The sequence below is a fragment of the Crassostrea angulata genome, chromosome 7 (assembly GCF_025612915.1).
Source record: "Crassostrea angulata isolate pt1a10 chromosome 7, ASM2561291v2, whole genome shotgun sequence".
NCBI lineage: Eukaryota > Metazoa > Mollusca > Bivalvia > Ostreida > Ostreidae > Magallana > Magallana angulata.
The window spans coordinates 3,162,160-3,180,673 of NC_069117.1; the positions used below are offsets into that span (position 1 = coordinate 3,162,160).

General features: G+C 32.8%; 2 protein-coding genes across 2 annotated transcripts; one reads left to right on the forward strand and one right to left on the reverse strand.

Annotated features, from left to right (window-relative positions):
- Positions 1-4,403: 4,403 nt before the first annotated feature.
- On the reverse strand, positions 4,404-12,292 carry LOC128155236 (cyclin-dependent kinase 9-like). Its single transcript, XM_052816847.1, has 4 exons — positions 12,076-12,292; positions 6,613-6,694; positions 5,702-5,792; positions 4,404-5,561 (listed from the first exon to the last, which is right to left on the reverse strand). Exons 1-4 carry the CDS (start codon positions 12,261-12,263, stop codon positions 4,717-4,719), a joined length of 1,206 nt encoding a protein of 401 aa, XP_052672807.1. The 5' UTR covers positions 12,264-12,292; the 3' UTR covers positions 4,404-4,716.
- A 167-nt stretch (positions 12,293-12,459) lies between these two features.
- On the forward strand, positions 12,460-17,674 carry LOC128155238 (STING ER exit protein-like). Its single transcript, XM_052816848.1, has 7 exons — positions 12,460-12,626; positions 15,167-15,281; positions 15,385-15,426; positions 15,543-15,666; positions 15,819-15,908; positions 17,028-17,117; positions 17,453-17,674. The coding sequence occupies exons 1-7, from the start codon at positions 12,506-12,508 to the stop codon at positions 17,501-17,503; spliced, it is 633 nt and encodes a 210-aa protein (XP_052672808.1). The 5' UTR covers positions 12,460-12,505; the 3' UTR covers positions 17,504-17,674.
- Positions 17,675-18,514: the final 840 nt, after the last annotated feature.

Here is an 18,514-nt window from a genome sequence, read left to right on the forward strand (position 1 = left end):
AACCCAAGAAAAATGTTTCATCAATAAAATTCTAAGAACGTTATTTTTTGATCTGTTAAGCGAACATTTCAATAGTCAATTTCATCAACAGATTCTTTGAATTTGCAATCCATTTTTTAAAAATATATATTAATTTCCTTTATGCTTATATAGTCATTGTCATCTTCTCATCTATCCGCTTCGTATCTTGTGGCACATTAGGCATCAACAGAACGTCTCCATCACTTGTCACTGAAGATTGCGTTTATTTCACGTTTAATTACAGATCATGTGTAAATCCATCCACTTAATTTTGTTTAGTTAATTAATTGATTTATTTTTTCAAACAAAGTATCAATTCATAATTTGTTAAAAATGTCTGAAATCTAGATAATTCATTAAATTTCATTCCATGCACTTTATAAAAGCAAAATTCGTCTTATGTAATTTAACGAGATTTCACGAGGTGATACCCCTAGATTTGTACTTTGATGAGAAATTAAATCACGTGAAATTGGTGCGATTCACAATCACCATTGCACATAATAACATACATTGGTAAAATCGATGATTGGCCCTCAGTGGGCGCCGTAACATTGGAGGAGCAAGAGGGGTTAATAAGCACCGTACTCACTCTAAATATTGATGAAACAATCACTATCGGAAAACAACAAATAAAAAATTAATAAGCCAATGGGTTCGAATTCTGAGTGTTTACGACCATCAGTGATTTGGGAAGTAATTTTTTCATTTTTTTTACATAATTTTTTTCATGGCAATTGACGGTATGTTTGATTTCAACTAAACAAAAAATTGAAGAAGACGCGCAGATAATGATTTTTTCGGCTGCAAAATCGAAAGTTTTAAACTTCACAGTTTAAAATGATTATGCAAAATGCCTGACCATGCATAGCAATTAATCGCTTAACAGTAAATGGCGTTACAATTAAGGTAGCTTGCGGGTTTGCTGCATGTTAAACAATCTACCTTAACTTCTTAGCTAGAATCATTGGTTTTCGTATCTACTAAGATACATGTAAACACCGCAAGTAGCATCTAGCACAATACAGGTTAAAACCACACACAAGTAAGCACCACAAAACAGAAAAATGACAAACAGCATCAAACATGCATGCAATTATAGGTAAACACCACAAACAAGTCTACCACAATAAAGGTATACACCACAAACAGAATCTACCACAATATAGGTATACACCACAAACAGAATCGACCACAATATAGGAATACACCACAAACAGAATCTACCACAATATAGGTATACACCACAAACAGAATCTACCACAATATAGGTTTATACCACAAACGTAATCTACCACAATATAGGTATACACCACAAACAGATTCTACCACAATATAGGTAAACACCCCAAACAACATCTACCACAATATAGGAATACACCACAAACAGAATCTACCACAATATAGGTATACACCACAAACAGAATCTACCACAATATAGGTTGATGCCACAAACAGAATCTACCACAATATAGGTTTACACCACAACAGCTTTTACCACAATACAGGTAAACACCACTAAAAGCATTTAACAATATGGGTAAACACCCCAAACAACATCTACCACAATATAGGTTGACGCCACAAACAGCATCTACCACAATACAGGTAAACACAACTAACAGCATTACATGATACAGGTTGACATCATAAACAAAATCTACCACAATATAGGTTTACAATACAAACAGTATCTATCACAATACAGGTAAACACCACAAACTGCATCTACCACCATATAGGTTAAACCACAAGTAGCATCTACCACAATACAGATAAATGCCACAAACAGCATCTACCACAATACAATACAGGTTTTCATCACATGCAAATAGCATCTATTACAATCCAGGTAAAAAGCACTAACAGCATCTGTTACAACAAACCTAATGAATAATAATATATAATAATATCTACCCGGAAATCAGATACTTTAAAATCTGAAATTAGAAATATTATTTCCAGTTTAAAATGTTATTATTGTGCAAAATTTAAAATTATTATACAAAGGTAAAATTCCTACTTAATTTCAAACTATTGAGCAGTAGATGAAGATGAAAAAATACACAACAGATTTTGCAACGGTGTTGGCTAATAAGAGTTTTTACTACGTACATGTTAGATACTTGCATGATTAATTGCAATTTGTTCTTACAAAAATGCAGATTTATTTAATATATATTTAAGGGAACACAAATCTGAAGCTAATTTCACGGTTTCGTTTTACATATTCAAATCTAAAAAAAATTAAAGGCCTCTGATTGCATCGCGCCCTGGACCCTCTGAACATAGCTGGGATTTCTATGCTCCCCCCCCCCCTCAAAAATCATGCAAGCGTATACTAGCATGTTCTTCAAACCGCCAAATTTCCCCTAACCCTTCCCCCTCCTTTTTGAAATCTTTCTGTATCCGTGTCTGTTTTGCCTCAGTTCTTAACTGTCACAGACGCTCGGTTTAAATGTTTCATTTGCATACCAAGGGTATGTATATATTTGATAATTTTGTATTATTTGTGAAATTTCTGGCACCAATCATATCACTATATCGATTCAGGCTGAGATGATAAGATGGTTAGAAACGTTATACACATGTACATGAAATTTCAAATGGAAAAACATTAGTACGTGTATAAAAGTAAGAGAGGGGGGTTGTTTCTAAAGTGCTTATTATAACTGCGCATTGTACATGAAATACTTACCAAAGCTCTTTATAGAACGCTTTAGAGATGCTGTGTTTCCGAGCATTTTTTGCGATCCCCATCCGACTTTCCACGATATTATTTTTTGTATTTAAATGCGAAAACTTTGCGAATCTCTTTATTTAAAGAATAAAATGTTTTATAAAAGTACATTGATATTTAGAAAAATTAACTTAGAAATCTAGAGAAAGAGGAGATTTGGTAATGCAATGCAAATTTTAAATAACCTCATTTTCAATTAATTAAATTTATAAGTTAATATTTGAAATTAAGAAGCATTCTAATATTTAAAAAAAATAATTCATGCAAAATACACCAGCTGTTGAACTTAGTTATTTTTTTAGCAGAGCATTCGAATAGGTATCCCCTATTGTACGAATAACTCCCCCTAGAGTTTTCAAGATGGTAACTGTTTGTTTTGCAGATCAATTTAACTTATATCAGAGATAATCGTATTAATTGGATTTTGATAATTTAATTTTATGCAAAATAATACAAGCTGTTGAACATAGTTTGCATACCGGGTAATATTGCGTATATTACAACATGTACATTTTTGTATCTGGTACTCCTACTATACAGATAACTCTTCCATAGGTAGTGTTTATCTATTTAGGGTTGACAAATTGATTATTGGATATTGTTCATAAAATAGAAAATAATTGACAGCTTTTCTCTTGTTTCACAAATGATTAGGCGTGACCTGAATTTGTTATATTTTTCAAAGAAGAGGTGTGAATAAAGTTTGTAAAATGCCTATACATGGACGGACAAGATAATGAAAATTTAATATATAATACTTGGAATATGTTGACTTAAACAGGCATATACGTGTCATGTTGAAACTTTTATATTTACACCCACCCAGTAAATTTAAAATTTACAACATGACATACAAATCAAAACCTCAAAGTAGTGTCATTTATTAAAACTTCAAAGCCTTTTGTTTTATAGAGTGGGTCTGTGCTCCATAATTTTCTCATAGTGTAAATAACGTCTAATTAAAAAAAAGCGATTTCTATCAACAAAAAATGTAGAGAGATGACCCAATATATATTAAAAATATCATTTAGTATCCCAACAATTGAACGTTTTGAAAAAAATAATACAAGTCCGTAAGTTCGTGGCCAAACTCACACATATTATTTAAACAGCCTACTTTGTTGTGTCTGAAATGGTTCAGTGGTTAGATCACCAGATATAAGCTAACCATATAAAACTAGGGTTTTTATGTTGTGGGTTCAATACCACAAAATTTAAAGGCAATATATTTTTGTTATCTTTTGTTAGATATATTAGAACCATTTTAACAAGAGCTTGGACTTTGGGAATGTAAGTCTAACGGCAGTGTGACGTAGGCCTGTCTATTTCATTGTAGGCCACTCAGCCATGGCTCTTTGAAATCAACAGGATTTGTCTGGCTTTTGAGTAAGTCTACGCAATCAATGTTTATATCGCTTGAAACCAGCGACATTTTAACTTATTTGGCGCAAGAAATAGATCGTTACATCCTACTGAAAGTCCAAGGTCTTGTTAAATTGAATCTTAAAACTGAATATAGATAGAACTAAAATACACTGTAATATGTGGCTGCATGTTTATAGCAAAGCATAACTATGGGGTCAGGAGTTATGTACTCTGACGCACAGCTGAATTAAGTTTCAGAAAAATGAAGGTTCCTTGATTGAAGATATATTGTTTAATATAAATAAATGAAAGTACAGTATGATGATCTCTACCATACAATTGTGATTTCAAAAGCCTTCATTGTTCAAAGATTATCTGATCTACCATGTTTTAACACAAAGTTTCAAGCAACAAGAACATGTATCGTGATATAAATACAATCAGATCACATTATAACTCAGTTGTTTCACTGAATTAATGTACAATATGTATAGTGTACTTTTAATGGTCCATTGACACCTTAGCATATTAAATGGCACAAATTAAGATTCATTTTTTTTAAGGTAATAATTAAATCTTCAACACTTGATTTAAAAAACTCTTTCAAAGTGTTGGTCAGGATTGGGCGCAGTTCTCTGGACTTGGCCTGCCGGAAGTCTTTGTCCAGGGCGGCGGGGAGGGGCCAGGAACTCAAACATGGACGTAGAGTGCTGGGACAACATGTGGGCCAGTTCACAGGGCATGGGGTCTGACCAGAAAAAGTCATGATTAAGAGCAGTGTCACTGTCTATTCGCTTTGATGGGTCAAGGGTCAACAACTTGTCAATCAGGTCAAGGGCGTACTGATCCTTGACATACACCTTGAGACGGTCCTTCACCTTGCGTTTCTGGCCCTGAGCCAACTCCATCTGTCCAAACATGTCAAGTTTTTCTACATTGGGCCACACCTCCTTCGTGATGGAGCCACACAGCTGACTGATCAGCTGAAGCTGGTGCTGTTCTGTCTTACCCTGCATGATGGGTGTTCTGGTCCACATTTCAGCCATTATACACCCTGCACCCCACAGGTCAATGGGGGGACCATAGTTCCTCTCCCCCAGAAGAAGCTCTGGTGGTCTGTACCACAAAGTGACCACTCTGTTCGTGTAGCGGTTCTGTTTGTCTTTGCCTGCCGTACTGAAGGCTCTTGCAAGTCCAAAGTCTGCCAGCTTCAGAACACCGTGCTTTGTGATGAGTATATTTGCGGCTTTCATGTCTCTGTGTAGAATCTTGTTGCTGTGAATGAAGTACAGACCGTTCAGGAGTTGCTGCATGACTTTCTTGATCTCACCGATGTTAAATTTCACATTTGCATTGCTCAGAAGTCCAGCTAAATCATGCTCACAAAACTCAAAGATCAAGTAGAAGGTACTCTTCATTCTGTTGTATGCAGTGGCTGAAAATAAAAATTTTTTAATATAATGAAGCTCTCATTAAATTTTTCACATTAACATGTGTTATGTAATATTTATGTTCACCAATATTTAAATTTGCAATCAAATGTTCAGTTTATAAATAAAAGGTTTATCCTTTTACCTTTAGTTCTGGCGATTTCAATTAAATTCACAACATTTTCATGTCTCAGCAATTGCAATATCTTTATCTCCCTCAGAGCTGTTATAGGAAACTGAAAACAAATTAAATGTAAACAGACATATTAAGTAAATGTGTTCATGTGCTTATTATTGATATTGAATCTGTGTACAAGTACCTTTACCAATGTTTGGGTTTGCCCTTATTTGTATACTCCATTAATTTTTGCCCACTGTCATATAGGAACCAGACAAGTCATTGGGTATTGGGAATAGTTTCCTATTTCCAAAAAAGTTGAATTTGGCATGCTTTTGTCTTTGTAATACCTCTCAATTTACTTGAATAAAAATTACCAATGGGCGTGGCATTGTTCCCACTCATGGACATTTGTAAGACCGGGTGAGGAAGTTCAAAATGTCTCTAGCTTGTTATATTGAATGCTGTATCCTAATTCTATAAAGTGCTGTTTTTTGTTTTAAGTTTCCTCTCTGTTTACTGTATTGCCAATACATAACTTGTCCAATTAAAGAGATCTTCACATTTAACAATTAATTAGTATTATTTCTCCTTTACAGAGATAGCTAGATTATCCTTAAAACTTCTCTTTTTGGTTGACATAAAAAGTAAATGATAATCTGACAGAAATGGATTTTGAACATATTGAAAACCTGGTATATTAACAGAATATCTTCATTCTCTTTAGGATTTTTTTTTCAATTTAAGGATTCGGGTATATATGCAACACTACTGACTAGCAAGGGATGTTAGAATATAAAAAGAATAAATATAAATTCTTCTACTTTTTCCAAACATACGTATTCATATTTTAACAAAAAACTTCAATTTCTTTATATTCATAATTATGAATTTGTAATTATCACTTCAAATAAACATGTTGTTCTAAACATACATACCCCTTCTTTTTCATTTTCCATCAATACTTTTTTCATGGCAACAAGTCTTCTTGTCTGACGATCTCTAGCCTTAAAGACCTCTCTAAAAATTGAATCAATTTCATTTTTATAGAAAATATGTAATGCCTAAATTAGGGTGATTTCACCATGCATCGGACACCTTTGGATTTTTCCCTTTGTTCACGCATCAAATATCGTCAAAATACAAATAAAACTTGTTTTAAAAGTTACAGGTTTTCCCCTTGCATAATTATTGGAGAAAAAATTGTGAAATTGTTAAAAATGTAGAAAATATAGCGAATTAATGAAGTGTTGAACTATTTCACCATGGATCGGAAAATATTTACCAAGCATCGGACATCTATAGCAGTGCAGTAGAGATTAAAAATAACAACATTTTCTGGTGTTAATGCACAAATACAAAGGTTCGGAAAAATTAATTTATTCAATTGCTATTAAGATTTCTTTTAAGGTGGCTCGACACACCAATGCATTATTTGATGGATCGATGAAGAATTCTCTTTGAGAAATGATTATTCAAAAATGACACCTATATCGGCCTCTGATTATTTTATATGAATTTTTTTGTATTTTTTTATTGAAACCGGAAACATCGTTTTATCTGCGAACAAGATATATTAGAGCTAAAAATTTGTTATCAATTAATGCACAATACAATTATCTATAAATACATATCAAAAACGGCCAGATAAACTTTGAAATATTTTTGTAAAAAAAATATTTATGAAAATGAAAAACAAGAGGCCCATGGGCCACATCGCTCACCTGAGGAACAATAGGTATGATAAAATCAGCTTAATGGAGTCATAATACAAACTATCTGGACAATGTACAATAATACATGTAGATCCTGTGTAAATAAAATCCATTTTCCCCTGGATATTCTTATGTTTATAATCATCAGTCCCTTTTCTAACAGGATGCTTTTATAGTCATATCATATGTTGAGTATTGCAGTTTTCAAAAAGATCCTTAACAATAGTTTATATATGGGATATAAACGTACATCAACCTATGAACCTTCTCGTAAGGCCAAAGAATTGTCCTGGGGCCAAAGTCTTAACAATTATAAAGAATCATCTGGCTGATAAGTTTCTGAGAAGATTTTTAAAGATTTACCCTATATATTCCTTTGTAAAACTTTGACCCCCCCCCCCATTGTGACCCCACCCTACCCTGGGGATCATGATTTTCACAACTTTGAATCTACACTACTTGGGGATGTTGTCACACAAGTTTCAGTTTTCCTGACTGATAAGTTTCTGAGAAGAAGATTTACTCTGTTTATTCCTATGTAAAACATCGATCTCCCATTGTGGCCCTAACCTACCCCCAGGGTTATGATTTTCACAAATTTGAATCTACACTACCTTAGGATGCATCCAAACAAGTTTCAGCTTTCCTGTCTAATTAGTTTCTAAGAAGTATTTTTTAAAAGATTTACTCTATATAATCATATATTAAACGTCAACCCCCCATTGTGGCCTGACCCTACCCCCAGGATTTTGAATCTACACTACCTGAGGATGCTTCCACACAAGTTTCAGCTTTGCCGGCTGATTAGTTTCTGAGTAGAAGATTTTTAAAGATTTACTCTATATTCCTTTGTTAAACTTCGATCCCCAATTGTGGCCCCACCCTACCCCCGGGGGTCATGATTTTCACAACTTTGAATTAACACTACCTGAGGATGCATCCACACAAGTGTCAGCTTTCCTGGCCGATTAGTTTCTGAGAAGATGATTTTTAAAGATTTACTTTATATATTCATATGTTAAACTTCGATCTCCCATTGTGGCCCCACCCTACCCCTGGGGGTCATGATTTTCACAAATTTGAATCTACATTACCTGATGATGCTTTCACACAAGTTTTAACTTTCCTGGCTGATTAGTTTCTGAGAAGAAGATTTTTAAAGATTTACTCTATATAATTATTCATTTGTTAATCTTTGACCCCCCCCCCCCATTGTGGCCCCACCCTCAGGTGAGCTAAAAAGGTTAAGTTTACAATACAATAAATTGTTAAAGTTGGTTTCTGGAATAACAGACTTTGAAAATTTTCTTAATAAATATTGACAATTTTTTTACTTTTCTAATCTTTAGTTTTTAAGATCTGTGTACAAACATATAGAATTGTGAGCAAATCTCTGTATCTTGCTTATAATTCGAAGCTTAACACTCAAATATGGTTAGTAAATAGAAATTGTAAACAATTAAACACAAGAAACATGCACTACATGTAGGCCCTATAACAAATAAAGAACACAATTTATTTTTTCGAAATGAATCATATATATACATGTATATACCTACATATTTCCGTCAGCGATATCAAACTCTATCAAAACTGAATAAACTCGAGAAAATGCCGAGCTTCTCAACAAAACCTATTGCATTAATCTACCATTACGCAAAAGATAATGCCGAATTACTGATAGAATGAATTGTATTTCAGTACTTTTTTATACATCAGATTTTGCTTAATTTGCGCAGGTAAACAGTTAACTGTTTGATTTACCGAAGTCTCTGTTTGATTTGATACGTAAAAATCACGAAATACAGACGATACTTTCCAGGTTACAAAGCATAAATAATGAAAACGAAACGAAAAGCAGAACAATCTAACACCAACGTCATGTGTGAAAACTGTCAACGCATTGAAATATTTAGCCTCAATTTATTTCACAAAATCGGCACCAATATATTTTGCATGTTTCAAAAATTTCCCTTCATACGCGAACTGTTGCACAACAAGCAAATTCATCATAGTCAGATCGACCCTTTTTCGTATAATGTCATGGCTGCTTTAAACAAAGAACCTCGTTTTAGAAGTATGGAATACGAGTCTTGGTAAAATGGGTATGCAAACCCGGGGCGTGGCAAAATAAAAGCCGGGGCAGATCGGCAATCGTCAATTCCAAATACGCATTATTTTGCAGCAATATTTACAGCAAATACAAATATACTAGTCCATCAAATATCCTGAAATTTTAATGAGATTGGCAGATTAATAACTGCCAATCTTTTGTTGTGCCCTGGCCAAGTCTTGCCTACCCATTTTACCGGATGCCGAACGCGAAGCTGAAACACGCCTTTCCTTTATTATTATTTTCGTAATAACTCTGATTTGAAACAGAATAAGCACTTAATTTTTGCAATTTATATTTTCCTTCCCATAAGGATAATTTATGCTAAACTACGTTGAATTTGCCTCGGTAGTTCTTGAGAAGAAGATTTTTAAAAATGCACCCCCCTTTTTCTACAGTTTCAAGGTTTTCTCCGCTTTGAATAAAGATCGGACTTTTATTTGTGCAATTTATATTCGCCCTCCCATAAGGATGCTTTGTGCTAAATTTGGTTGAAATTGGATTAGCGGTTTTAGAGAAGAAGTTCAAAATGTAAAAGTTTACAGACGGACGGACGGACGGACGGACGGACGGACAGACAGACGGACAGACGGACGACGGACAAAATGTGATCAGAATAGCTCACTTGAGCTTTCAGCTCAGGTGAGCTAAAAAGGATTGTAGATATTTTTTAAATCTATGGATAAAAACTGCAGATAAACTGTTACTCGCATTAAACAATTGCTGTACAATCATATTTCAACAAGAAATTGAAACCAAATAGTGAAATTAAAGTATAAATGGAAAATTTTAAAATCGAACCGATCCCGATTGTAATTAAACTGATCCCGAACGAAATCACATAAAGTTAGAATGAATCAGAATTTTGCAAAAATTTCAGGTTGTTTAGCTGTAAAATGGTTTCGTCATTTACTAACTTTATAACTTATATCAATTACTTAGAAAAAAAACTGCAGTTTATTTGTAAAATTTCAATTTTAAAATAATTCTGATCGGGATCAGTTTTTTTCAATCGGGATCGGTTCAAATTTGATAAATAGCAATTTTTCCAAAATTTCGCATTTTCATTTCAATTTCCTTGTAAAATATCATTGTTTAGTAAATAGTTTATGTGACTATATGTTATTTTTAAAATTTTATCCATAGATTAAAAAGATATTAAAGAATTTCAATTTTGATTTTCAGAAATATTTTTTTTATTAAAAAATTAAACACGTGACCAAACGATCTTTGGCATGAATTTATTTATAATTATATTACACATTAATTGACAACAAGTTTTAAGCTCTAATATATTCTGTTTGTCTGCAAAACAGTTTTCCTATTTCACTGAAAAAATACAAAAAAATTCGTATAAAATAACTGAAAGCCGATATTGATCTCTGTTTTGTGGAATCATGTTTCAAAAAAGATTCTCTATCGATCCATAAAATAAAATTTTGGTGTGTCGAGGAACCTTAATGTAAATTCTCAAATATACATATAGGAATTTAGACTAGTGTTTCTGTTTAAAGAAATATTTATCAAAAGGGGTTCTTTATCGTGCCAGCTCCTACAGGAACTTTGGACTACAAAGGCTGTGTCCGTAAAACTTGATTTTTAAGTGGTCTGAGGAAAATGTTGTATCAATTATTTTTCAGAATTTTATTTTACTTCACATTTAAAGTATATCACAAAGAATGGGCACATAAGCTCCATATTATTAGAAGAAATCATGCAGTGAAAACTGTCCGATGCATGGTTAATTTGTGTCCGATCCATGGTGAAATGAACATATGGTGCAATAATGACCTTGACATTAGTTGTTCAAATTTCTTGGACTTATATTAATCAAATTTTGTTTCAAAACTTACTTCTTTTTTAATTTTTTTACGCAGAGAGTGCATTTTCACTAATTCACAATCAAACGCACAATATTCAAATAATGCTTTAGTGTAAAATCTTCGTAACTTAATTTTCAATAATGGCGTATTTGATGTCATTTTATGATGCCTATATTGCTATTTCTTTGACAATGTGACTGTCAAATTCTTAACAATGATAAAGTTCATTTGTTCTAATTCAAGAATATACGAAACAACTCATGAGCGCATGCACATTTATTTGTATAGTTATAAACAAAGTTGTCCGATCCAAGGTATGTGTCCGATGCATGGTTAATTCACCCTACTTAAATACTTTAAAATTGTTTCATGATTTTCTGTTAATACACTCCATTCATCACCTGCCCTCATCTTCACTAGCCAATGGTGACAACCCAAACCTGTTCTCTTTTTATAATGAGGGAAAGAATCTGATTATCAACCTTGCCTGGCAAATATGATTAAAATGCTGACTCCTGTGGCACATCAAAACTATTCACTATTCTTTAAACTACATTATATGTCGATCCCCTCCCCCCCCCCCAACAGAATGGGGGTCAAACTACAAAACGGTGAGCTGTGTCAAACCAGATTACTCAGTACTTTTACCTGATCTATGTATAAATGCAATATATAGGGTACATATACATCTCTCTTCCCATAGACTTATCAATAGAAATTCAGAGGCCTGTGAAAAAAAAAATCCCATACCCAAAAGTCCCTTGGCCAATTTTGGCGAGTTTTTCATATTTGCTCGCATCAGGACAGTAAGGAAATTCCATGTCTTCTACTTTACCACTGTAACTTGACAACCCAGTGCCCGTATAACCCGAGCTGCCTCCACTAGCCCCGCTAATGTTTTGAGAAGAGGAGCTAGATGTACTGTGTCCATGTTGCATGATGCTTTCTTTTTTAACCGGAAGTTCAGAAATAACACCGCTTAAAGCATTATAAAAATGATTTTGTATTATCATTTCAAAAATGTAGTTCTAATTTGTATACATATTATTTCAGCTATTTGATATTTTTTTTAATATATTCTTTATTTGATAATTTGAATTAATTAGATTTGTAATATAAAAATATTTTTTTAATTGATATAAGAGATGTTTTTGACGTTCAACACTCGACATCATTGAAAATGCCTAAAGTTGTATCTCGCAGCGTTGTGTGTACAGATGTCAAAGATCAAGAGGAGTACCAAGGAGAAAAACCACTTTATGTATACTATTGTATTTGCGGACAAATATCTCTAATTTTAGGTGTGTCTCCATAATCCATATACTGTTTTACCGTGCGACCACAGGGCGCTCGTAACGATCTTTTTGTTTTCTTACTATGTGGCCACCTCTGTACTATAGAATACACGTGTGGTTTATAGTAAAGTCGTTTTACCGGTAACGAATATTTGCCAGTTTCGAATAATTTTAGAAAAATTATTGGTTAAAAACGAAGTTAAGGTTTGTTTACAAATTAAAAATGTGACCCAGATATGAGCTGCATGTCGTTTTATCAGTCTGGACGGGACTCCCAAAACGGAGTCTTTGGCTCCATCATGCATTGCGGTAAAATGGCGTTTCTAATGTAAACAACGTGTGAGTTATGCCCCTTGGTTCTAAATAAATCTCTAAAATTGGCCAAAACCACGACAAAAATTAATTCTAAATTTTCAAAAATATTTCTTAACGTTTATGGGTCATATTAATGTCATATGTTCATAACCATTTACTTGTATTACGTAAAATTAATTTTCAAAACGAAAAATTCACCCAAAACTTCTATCACGCACAACTATAACTGTTTTGAAATAAATTAAACGCTTGGATACGTTTATTTATTATTGATTGTTAAAATTATAGTATCATTTTAATCATTTTCATGCTAAATTATTCAATTATCTTGAATAATTATGTATTCAACATGGTTTCCTAACATCGCAAATGCCGCGAGCCATTATAATTGTTTTGATGATAATTATCAGTTCAATTTAAAGAGTTATTGAGTCTAGAGTGACAATTTGTTTAATTTTCAAGGCTTTTAAACAAACAATCCTATTGTTTAAATACAAATTAGACGTTTTTAATCATCGATAGAGCAGCCAGTATTTGTTTGTAATCGAAGCTTTTTCCGTTTACGCACTTATCAATTTGTATGTTTGGTGATTTTAAATTGAAACTCAATTCGAAAAAAGTAAAATTTAATGCAATTTACCTTTTGTTAACGATTCCATAAAAAACACAAAAATATCACTTTTTAAGCATCGTCAAATGTCCAACTTCGAAGAGAAATAACTTTCTTAAGTGCAAATAAACCCCTATTTCGTGCAAATACGATCGATAGTAAATTATATCCTGGGTCTTTTAAAACATGTTAGAAGGCTGCCAACACATGCAGCTCTTTGCAAGACGATTTCATGTTGACCCCATGTTTTCATCGAAAAATCGCCATATTTTGTACCAGTGCGCATGCGTAGACTCCCAAAACGGAGTCCAAAATGCCTGCAGAAATTCACTTCCGTTGACTCCGTTTTGGGAGTCCGTCTAGACTGTTTATCCAGGAGTTATATATAAATAATTGGAATACAATACATGTAAGTACATGTAATTTGAGTAATGTATATAATTTGTAAATATTAATACAAAATACCCATCGTAATTCATCATATAAAAATTTTACGCCGATATATATAATGCGACGTTTTAAGATAAATATTTATTTAGAGGATTAATATTGACTGCATTAAAACACTTTCTTTTTCAAATTTTTCTTACGAAAATTCTTATATTCATAATAAAATTCATAACGTACCAAATCATTATCCGCGTCCAGATATATTTGTGTATTAATTAAGCAATCATAATTAAGTGTCTAATCAAATTTCCCTAAGGTGTTATAACTAATTTGGAGGCCCTCTGTGTCCAGCAAGAGTTATGTGTATTAATTACTGCATATCTACCACAAAATAAATAGGCACGAAACATCTCGGCGCCAAATGTCTCGGTGCAAAATGTCTTTCGGAGCGAAACGTCCTGCATTCGGGGGGAGGGGTGTAACATAGTAAAAAGACAAAAAGTTTGTGACAAACCCCAGCATACATGTCATTATGATAAATTTACAGTTGAATGCATTAAAGTGATAAAAGAATGAATAAAACTGAGATAAGATATTTTTCATTCATGTTTTTTAAAATACATAGTCATAATTTTTATGCTCCAGTTAATAAGCACTACCACAATATTTTGACTGACTAATCTGGAGAACTTGATTAATCATTAATCTCGGTATGATTTATTTCGATTTTGATTGATTCAATGCAGGTAGAGTTCTTTCTCCTCTTTGAAAGTGATATTGACATCAGCGTTCTTGTTGACAGTACAGGTTTATTGTCGTCTGGTTTTCCTTTTTGCAAACTCTCCTAGTAGAGAATTAAATACAAGCAACATAATTTATTTACCTCTTTAATGCATGAAGTTCATTAAATTCATTTTTACCTGTTCAATGGTGAAATTGGTAGCATACCCAATTTACACAGAATTGTGGGTATGATACTGACAAGTTAAAGGGACCAATAGTTCAAATTTTCCCTTCACCCAAGCATTGTTGGTAGTGCTCACAGTGCTAATGGGATGAAAACAACTTGGCTTAACCCAAGACCCTGTGGTTTAAAGTCAATATTCAACCATCTGAGCTTAGTGGCTAACCCGTTAGTGCATGTAAGATCTTGGCAGTACTAAGCTTAAATATATACCCAATCACAGTTATCAATAATATCTTTAAATGTTTGATGCTTATATTCTTGCAGACTGCCCCATTGATAAGCTGCCCATGAGGAGGAGAGACAATGCTAGAGTCATTGACAGCCAGAAACATGCTCACAAATTAACATGTGACCCAGATGACATTGTCTATTTAAAAAGGTACCGTTCCACTGCTAAGATAAATAACTCCTATGAAATTATCTCTATCATGCAATGTATGCATATAAGTTCTCTGCATCCTAATAACATTTCTTTATTTTAGACCTCAAGGAATTGAGAAACAGTATAGACAGAAATGTAAAAGGTAATTTTAAAACGATTCTTTTACTCTTTTTCCGAAAATCTCCCACTCTCTCACTCTATATGTTTTTTGTGGTCAAGTAAAAGTTAATATTAAGTTATGGTTACAATTTCTGACAGATGTGGATTATGGTTATATTACCATCACCAAGGAAACAGCGGCGTTATGTTTGTTGTTGATGGGGCTCTCAAAAGGGATGCTGCTAAAACTGATGTTTACAGCCAGATATCAGAGCCAAAGAAGGTATTTTGTTGATCAGTGAACAAGCATTGGAGTACTGTCTTAAACTAAGATAAAGAATTTACAGTGTATTACATGTTATATAAATATAACTGCAAATAACAAAAGTTATCCATTTTGTTGCACTATACATGTATTTTCAATTTTGACATCAGGTGACACTCACCAAACACACAAAGAACATGGGTAAATTCAGTTCTGTGACGGTGTCAACGGTGGACGAAGAGGAGGATGAGATAGAAGCGGTCAGTAGTTTACATTGTAATTTCATGTTCATTATCTAAACAATAAAGTAACTAAATATAAGATAATATAAGATAAAGCTATTGGTTATAAATAAGTGGTCAGTATGCTACATGTACCATCCTATGTACATTGTACCTTCATGGTCATGTTTTAGATATTACACTACGTGTATTTGAACAGAATATAAAACCATTGGATAGGAAATATTGATCTTCGCTAGAAGATTTCAGATTCATTCTTTATTTGCACAAGACATACATCTTACGGCATAGGTCATTACATATACATGTAATTAAAAAACAATATTGAAATAATGGTACATGTACATATGTAAAGTGCATCAACAATGTATATATAATAAATTTTATTGTTATACTTTCATGTTAAATACTGAAATCTGATTGGTTAAGACGCAGTTAATAATATTTACTATTACCCTCAGCGTTAGCAACGCACTTGGCAACGGGTAACATTAAAAAATGTTACATGCGCGAAAATTATGCGCGTACGGTTCGCTGTAGAATTCACGTTATTCCTATATAAAAGCAGTAAAATTTTCTTAAAAATTTTAAAAAAGACATTCAGTATAACAAAATAAATAGTGCCTGTTTGGGAGGATAACAGTTGAAATTGACACCCCTCGAAAACCATTGTCAACCTCCGCTTCGCGTCGGTTGACAATGGTTTTCTCGGGGTGTCAATTTCAACTGTTACCCTCCCAAAAAGGCACTATTTATATACTATCAGGTGAAAAATGCAGATCATTTTATACAATCAATTCATTAATTTGTTAAAAGAAAGATTGATATAAACTTAATTTTAGATAATAATTGGTTTTGCAGATCAAATAAATTGTAAATGATTATTAATACATTATTACAAAATGATTATTAATACATTATTACATTGTTTAAAATACATGATAGAAAAATATCTGCTTTTAATTTTGGTTAATCTCTTATCTTTCAGTAGCATCTTTTTAATGTATCAGTTGGTTGACATTTCAATATTTCATTGAAATACTTACTCTCTCCTCTACTAATGCTACAAACTCTTGATATCAAAGCAGTATTATTCCTACTATCATTACTGATTGAAGTGTTTACTTGATTTTGTAGAAAGAGATAGCAGATTCATATGCAGCCAATGCCAAAGTGATAGAAAAACAGCTGTTCAGGAAAGGGATGAACAAGAGAAGACAAGAAGAGGTGATTGGTCAATTTTTAAAATAGATTACAAGAAAATGTTATGTATCTTAGATACAAAAAGGAACAAATACATGTATAACATTAATCATATATCCTAGAAAAAAAATTTATTCTGTACCAGTTGTAAATTCTCCAGAAAAGTGTTCCAAAGCTATAGGAAAATCATGTAACATTTTATATAAAATAAAATGTTTGTTTTGATAGGGAAACTTTATTTTAATCTTATCTGTGTCCAGTTAAGAATATGATTATCATTTTGATTTATTGAGTTCATGAAGCAATAACGTTACCTGTACCATTATCCAAAGCTTATACATTTTTTATTTAACTTTCAGGCTGCTGAGGAAGCAAAGAAGAAAGTGAAAGGAACTCTAATTGACAAGTGACAATACAATGATGTGTGTGAACATTAGACTCATTGTGTTGAATTCTGTAAGAGAGGAGAGGAGGGTATTTGTGTATGCATGTATGTTATTGGATGTGAATATGATGTGTGAAAGGTAAAGGCAAGATGTTTGTTTGATATCATTTTCACTAAAATAAACTTTTTACTATCATATCTTCTGTTTATTTGTAAGAACAAAATAGAATATCTGGTGAACTAGGGCTCCACTCTGTGGATGCTTGGAGGGTCCAAACCTGTCACAAATTCAGAAAATGATTTTAGAAGTTTAGTGTTTTAAGGTTCCCCAATCCTCAGCCTCAAAGTATTTTTTCATCATAAAATTGTTATTTATTCTTCAAACTTTATGAATGAAATGAAATAAAAAGAGTTTTTTTTTTATGGTATCCATGCATTTTACAAAGTTATTGAAATTTTTGGCTACGATGGCTATTATGAAATAAATATACAAGTTGAGATCAAATTTGAAGGAAAAAAACCGGTGCATCGATGGCTTGAACCGCTTTACCATTTACGTAGCAGCTGTGGGTAATATTAAGACTACACGACTAATTAGATTTGTCTATATAAAAGGCAGATTTATGGTACGAATAAAAAACTCCGGATAATTTAGAGTTGCCGAATATTGCTGAGTATCGGATATTGCTAAATTCATACATTTATATTATATATGAAAATTTCAATATTTGCAAGAAAAGAATATCCCAAAGAAATTCCATTAAAATATGGTCATTGCTTATCCAAATACAAGACAACTGAGAGTGGCCTTCCGTTCTTGTCAGCTTTGAAATTTCCAATTCAATAATATCTCACTCGTATTTCATTGCAAGTGTAAGAAAGCTTTGGAGAACAGCAACACTAATGACTATGAATATAAAAAAGAATACTTATTGTAAATATCAAACCTTTTTATTTCACAGTCATTGAGAATGCATTGTTCATTCTTTAGTGCTATTTAAAAATGTGAATTTAAAATAAACATCATTTAATTTAG

Excerpts from the sequence above, each read along its gene's own strand:
- LOC128155236 (XM_052816847.1), bottom strand. The coding sequence starts at position 12,263 with ATGCAACATGGACACAGTACATCTAGCTCCTCTTCTCAAAACATTAGC. Across the intron at positions 6,695-12,075 it reads ATTGGCCAAGGGACTTTTGG|AGAGGTCTTTAAGGCTAGAG; the intron begins GTATGGGATTTT and ends TTCAATTTTTAG. Across the intron at positions 5,793-6,612 it reads TGGAAAATGAAAAAGAAGGG|TTTCCTATAACAGCTCTGAG; the intron begins GTATGTATGTTT and ends ATTTGTTTTCAG.
- LOC128155238 (XM_052816848.1), top strand. The coding sequence starts at position 12,506 with ATGCCTAAAGTTGTATCTCGCAGCGTTGTGTGTACAGATGTCAAAGAT. Across the intron at positions 12,627-15,166 it reads ACAAATATCTCTAATTTTAG|ACTGCCCCATTGATAAGCTG; the intron begins GTGTGTCTCCAT and ends ATATTCTTGCAG. Across the intron at positions 17,118-17,452 it reads ACAAGAGAAGACAAGAAGAG|GCTGCTGAGGAAGCAAAGAA; the intron begins GTGATTGGTCAA and ends TTTAACTTTCAG.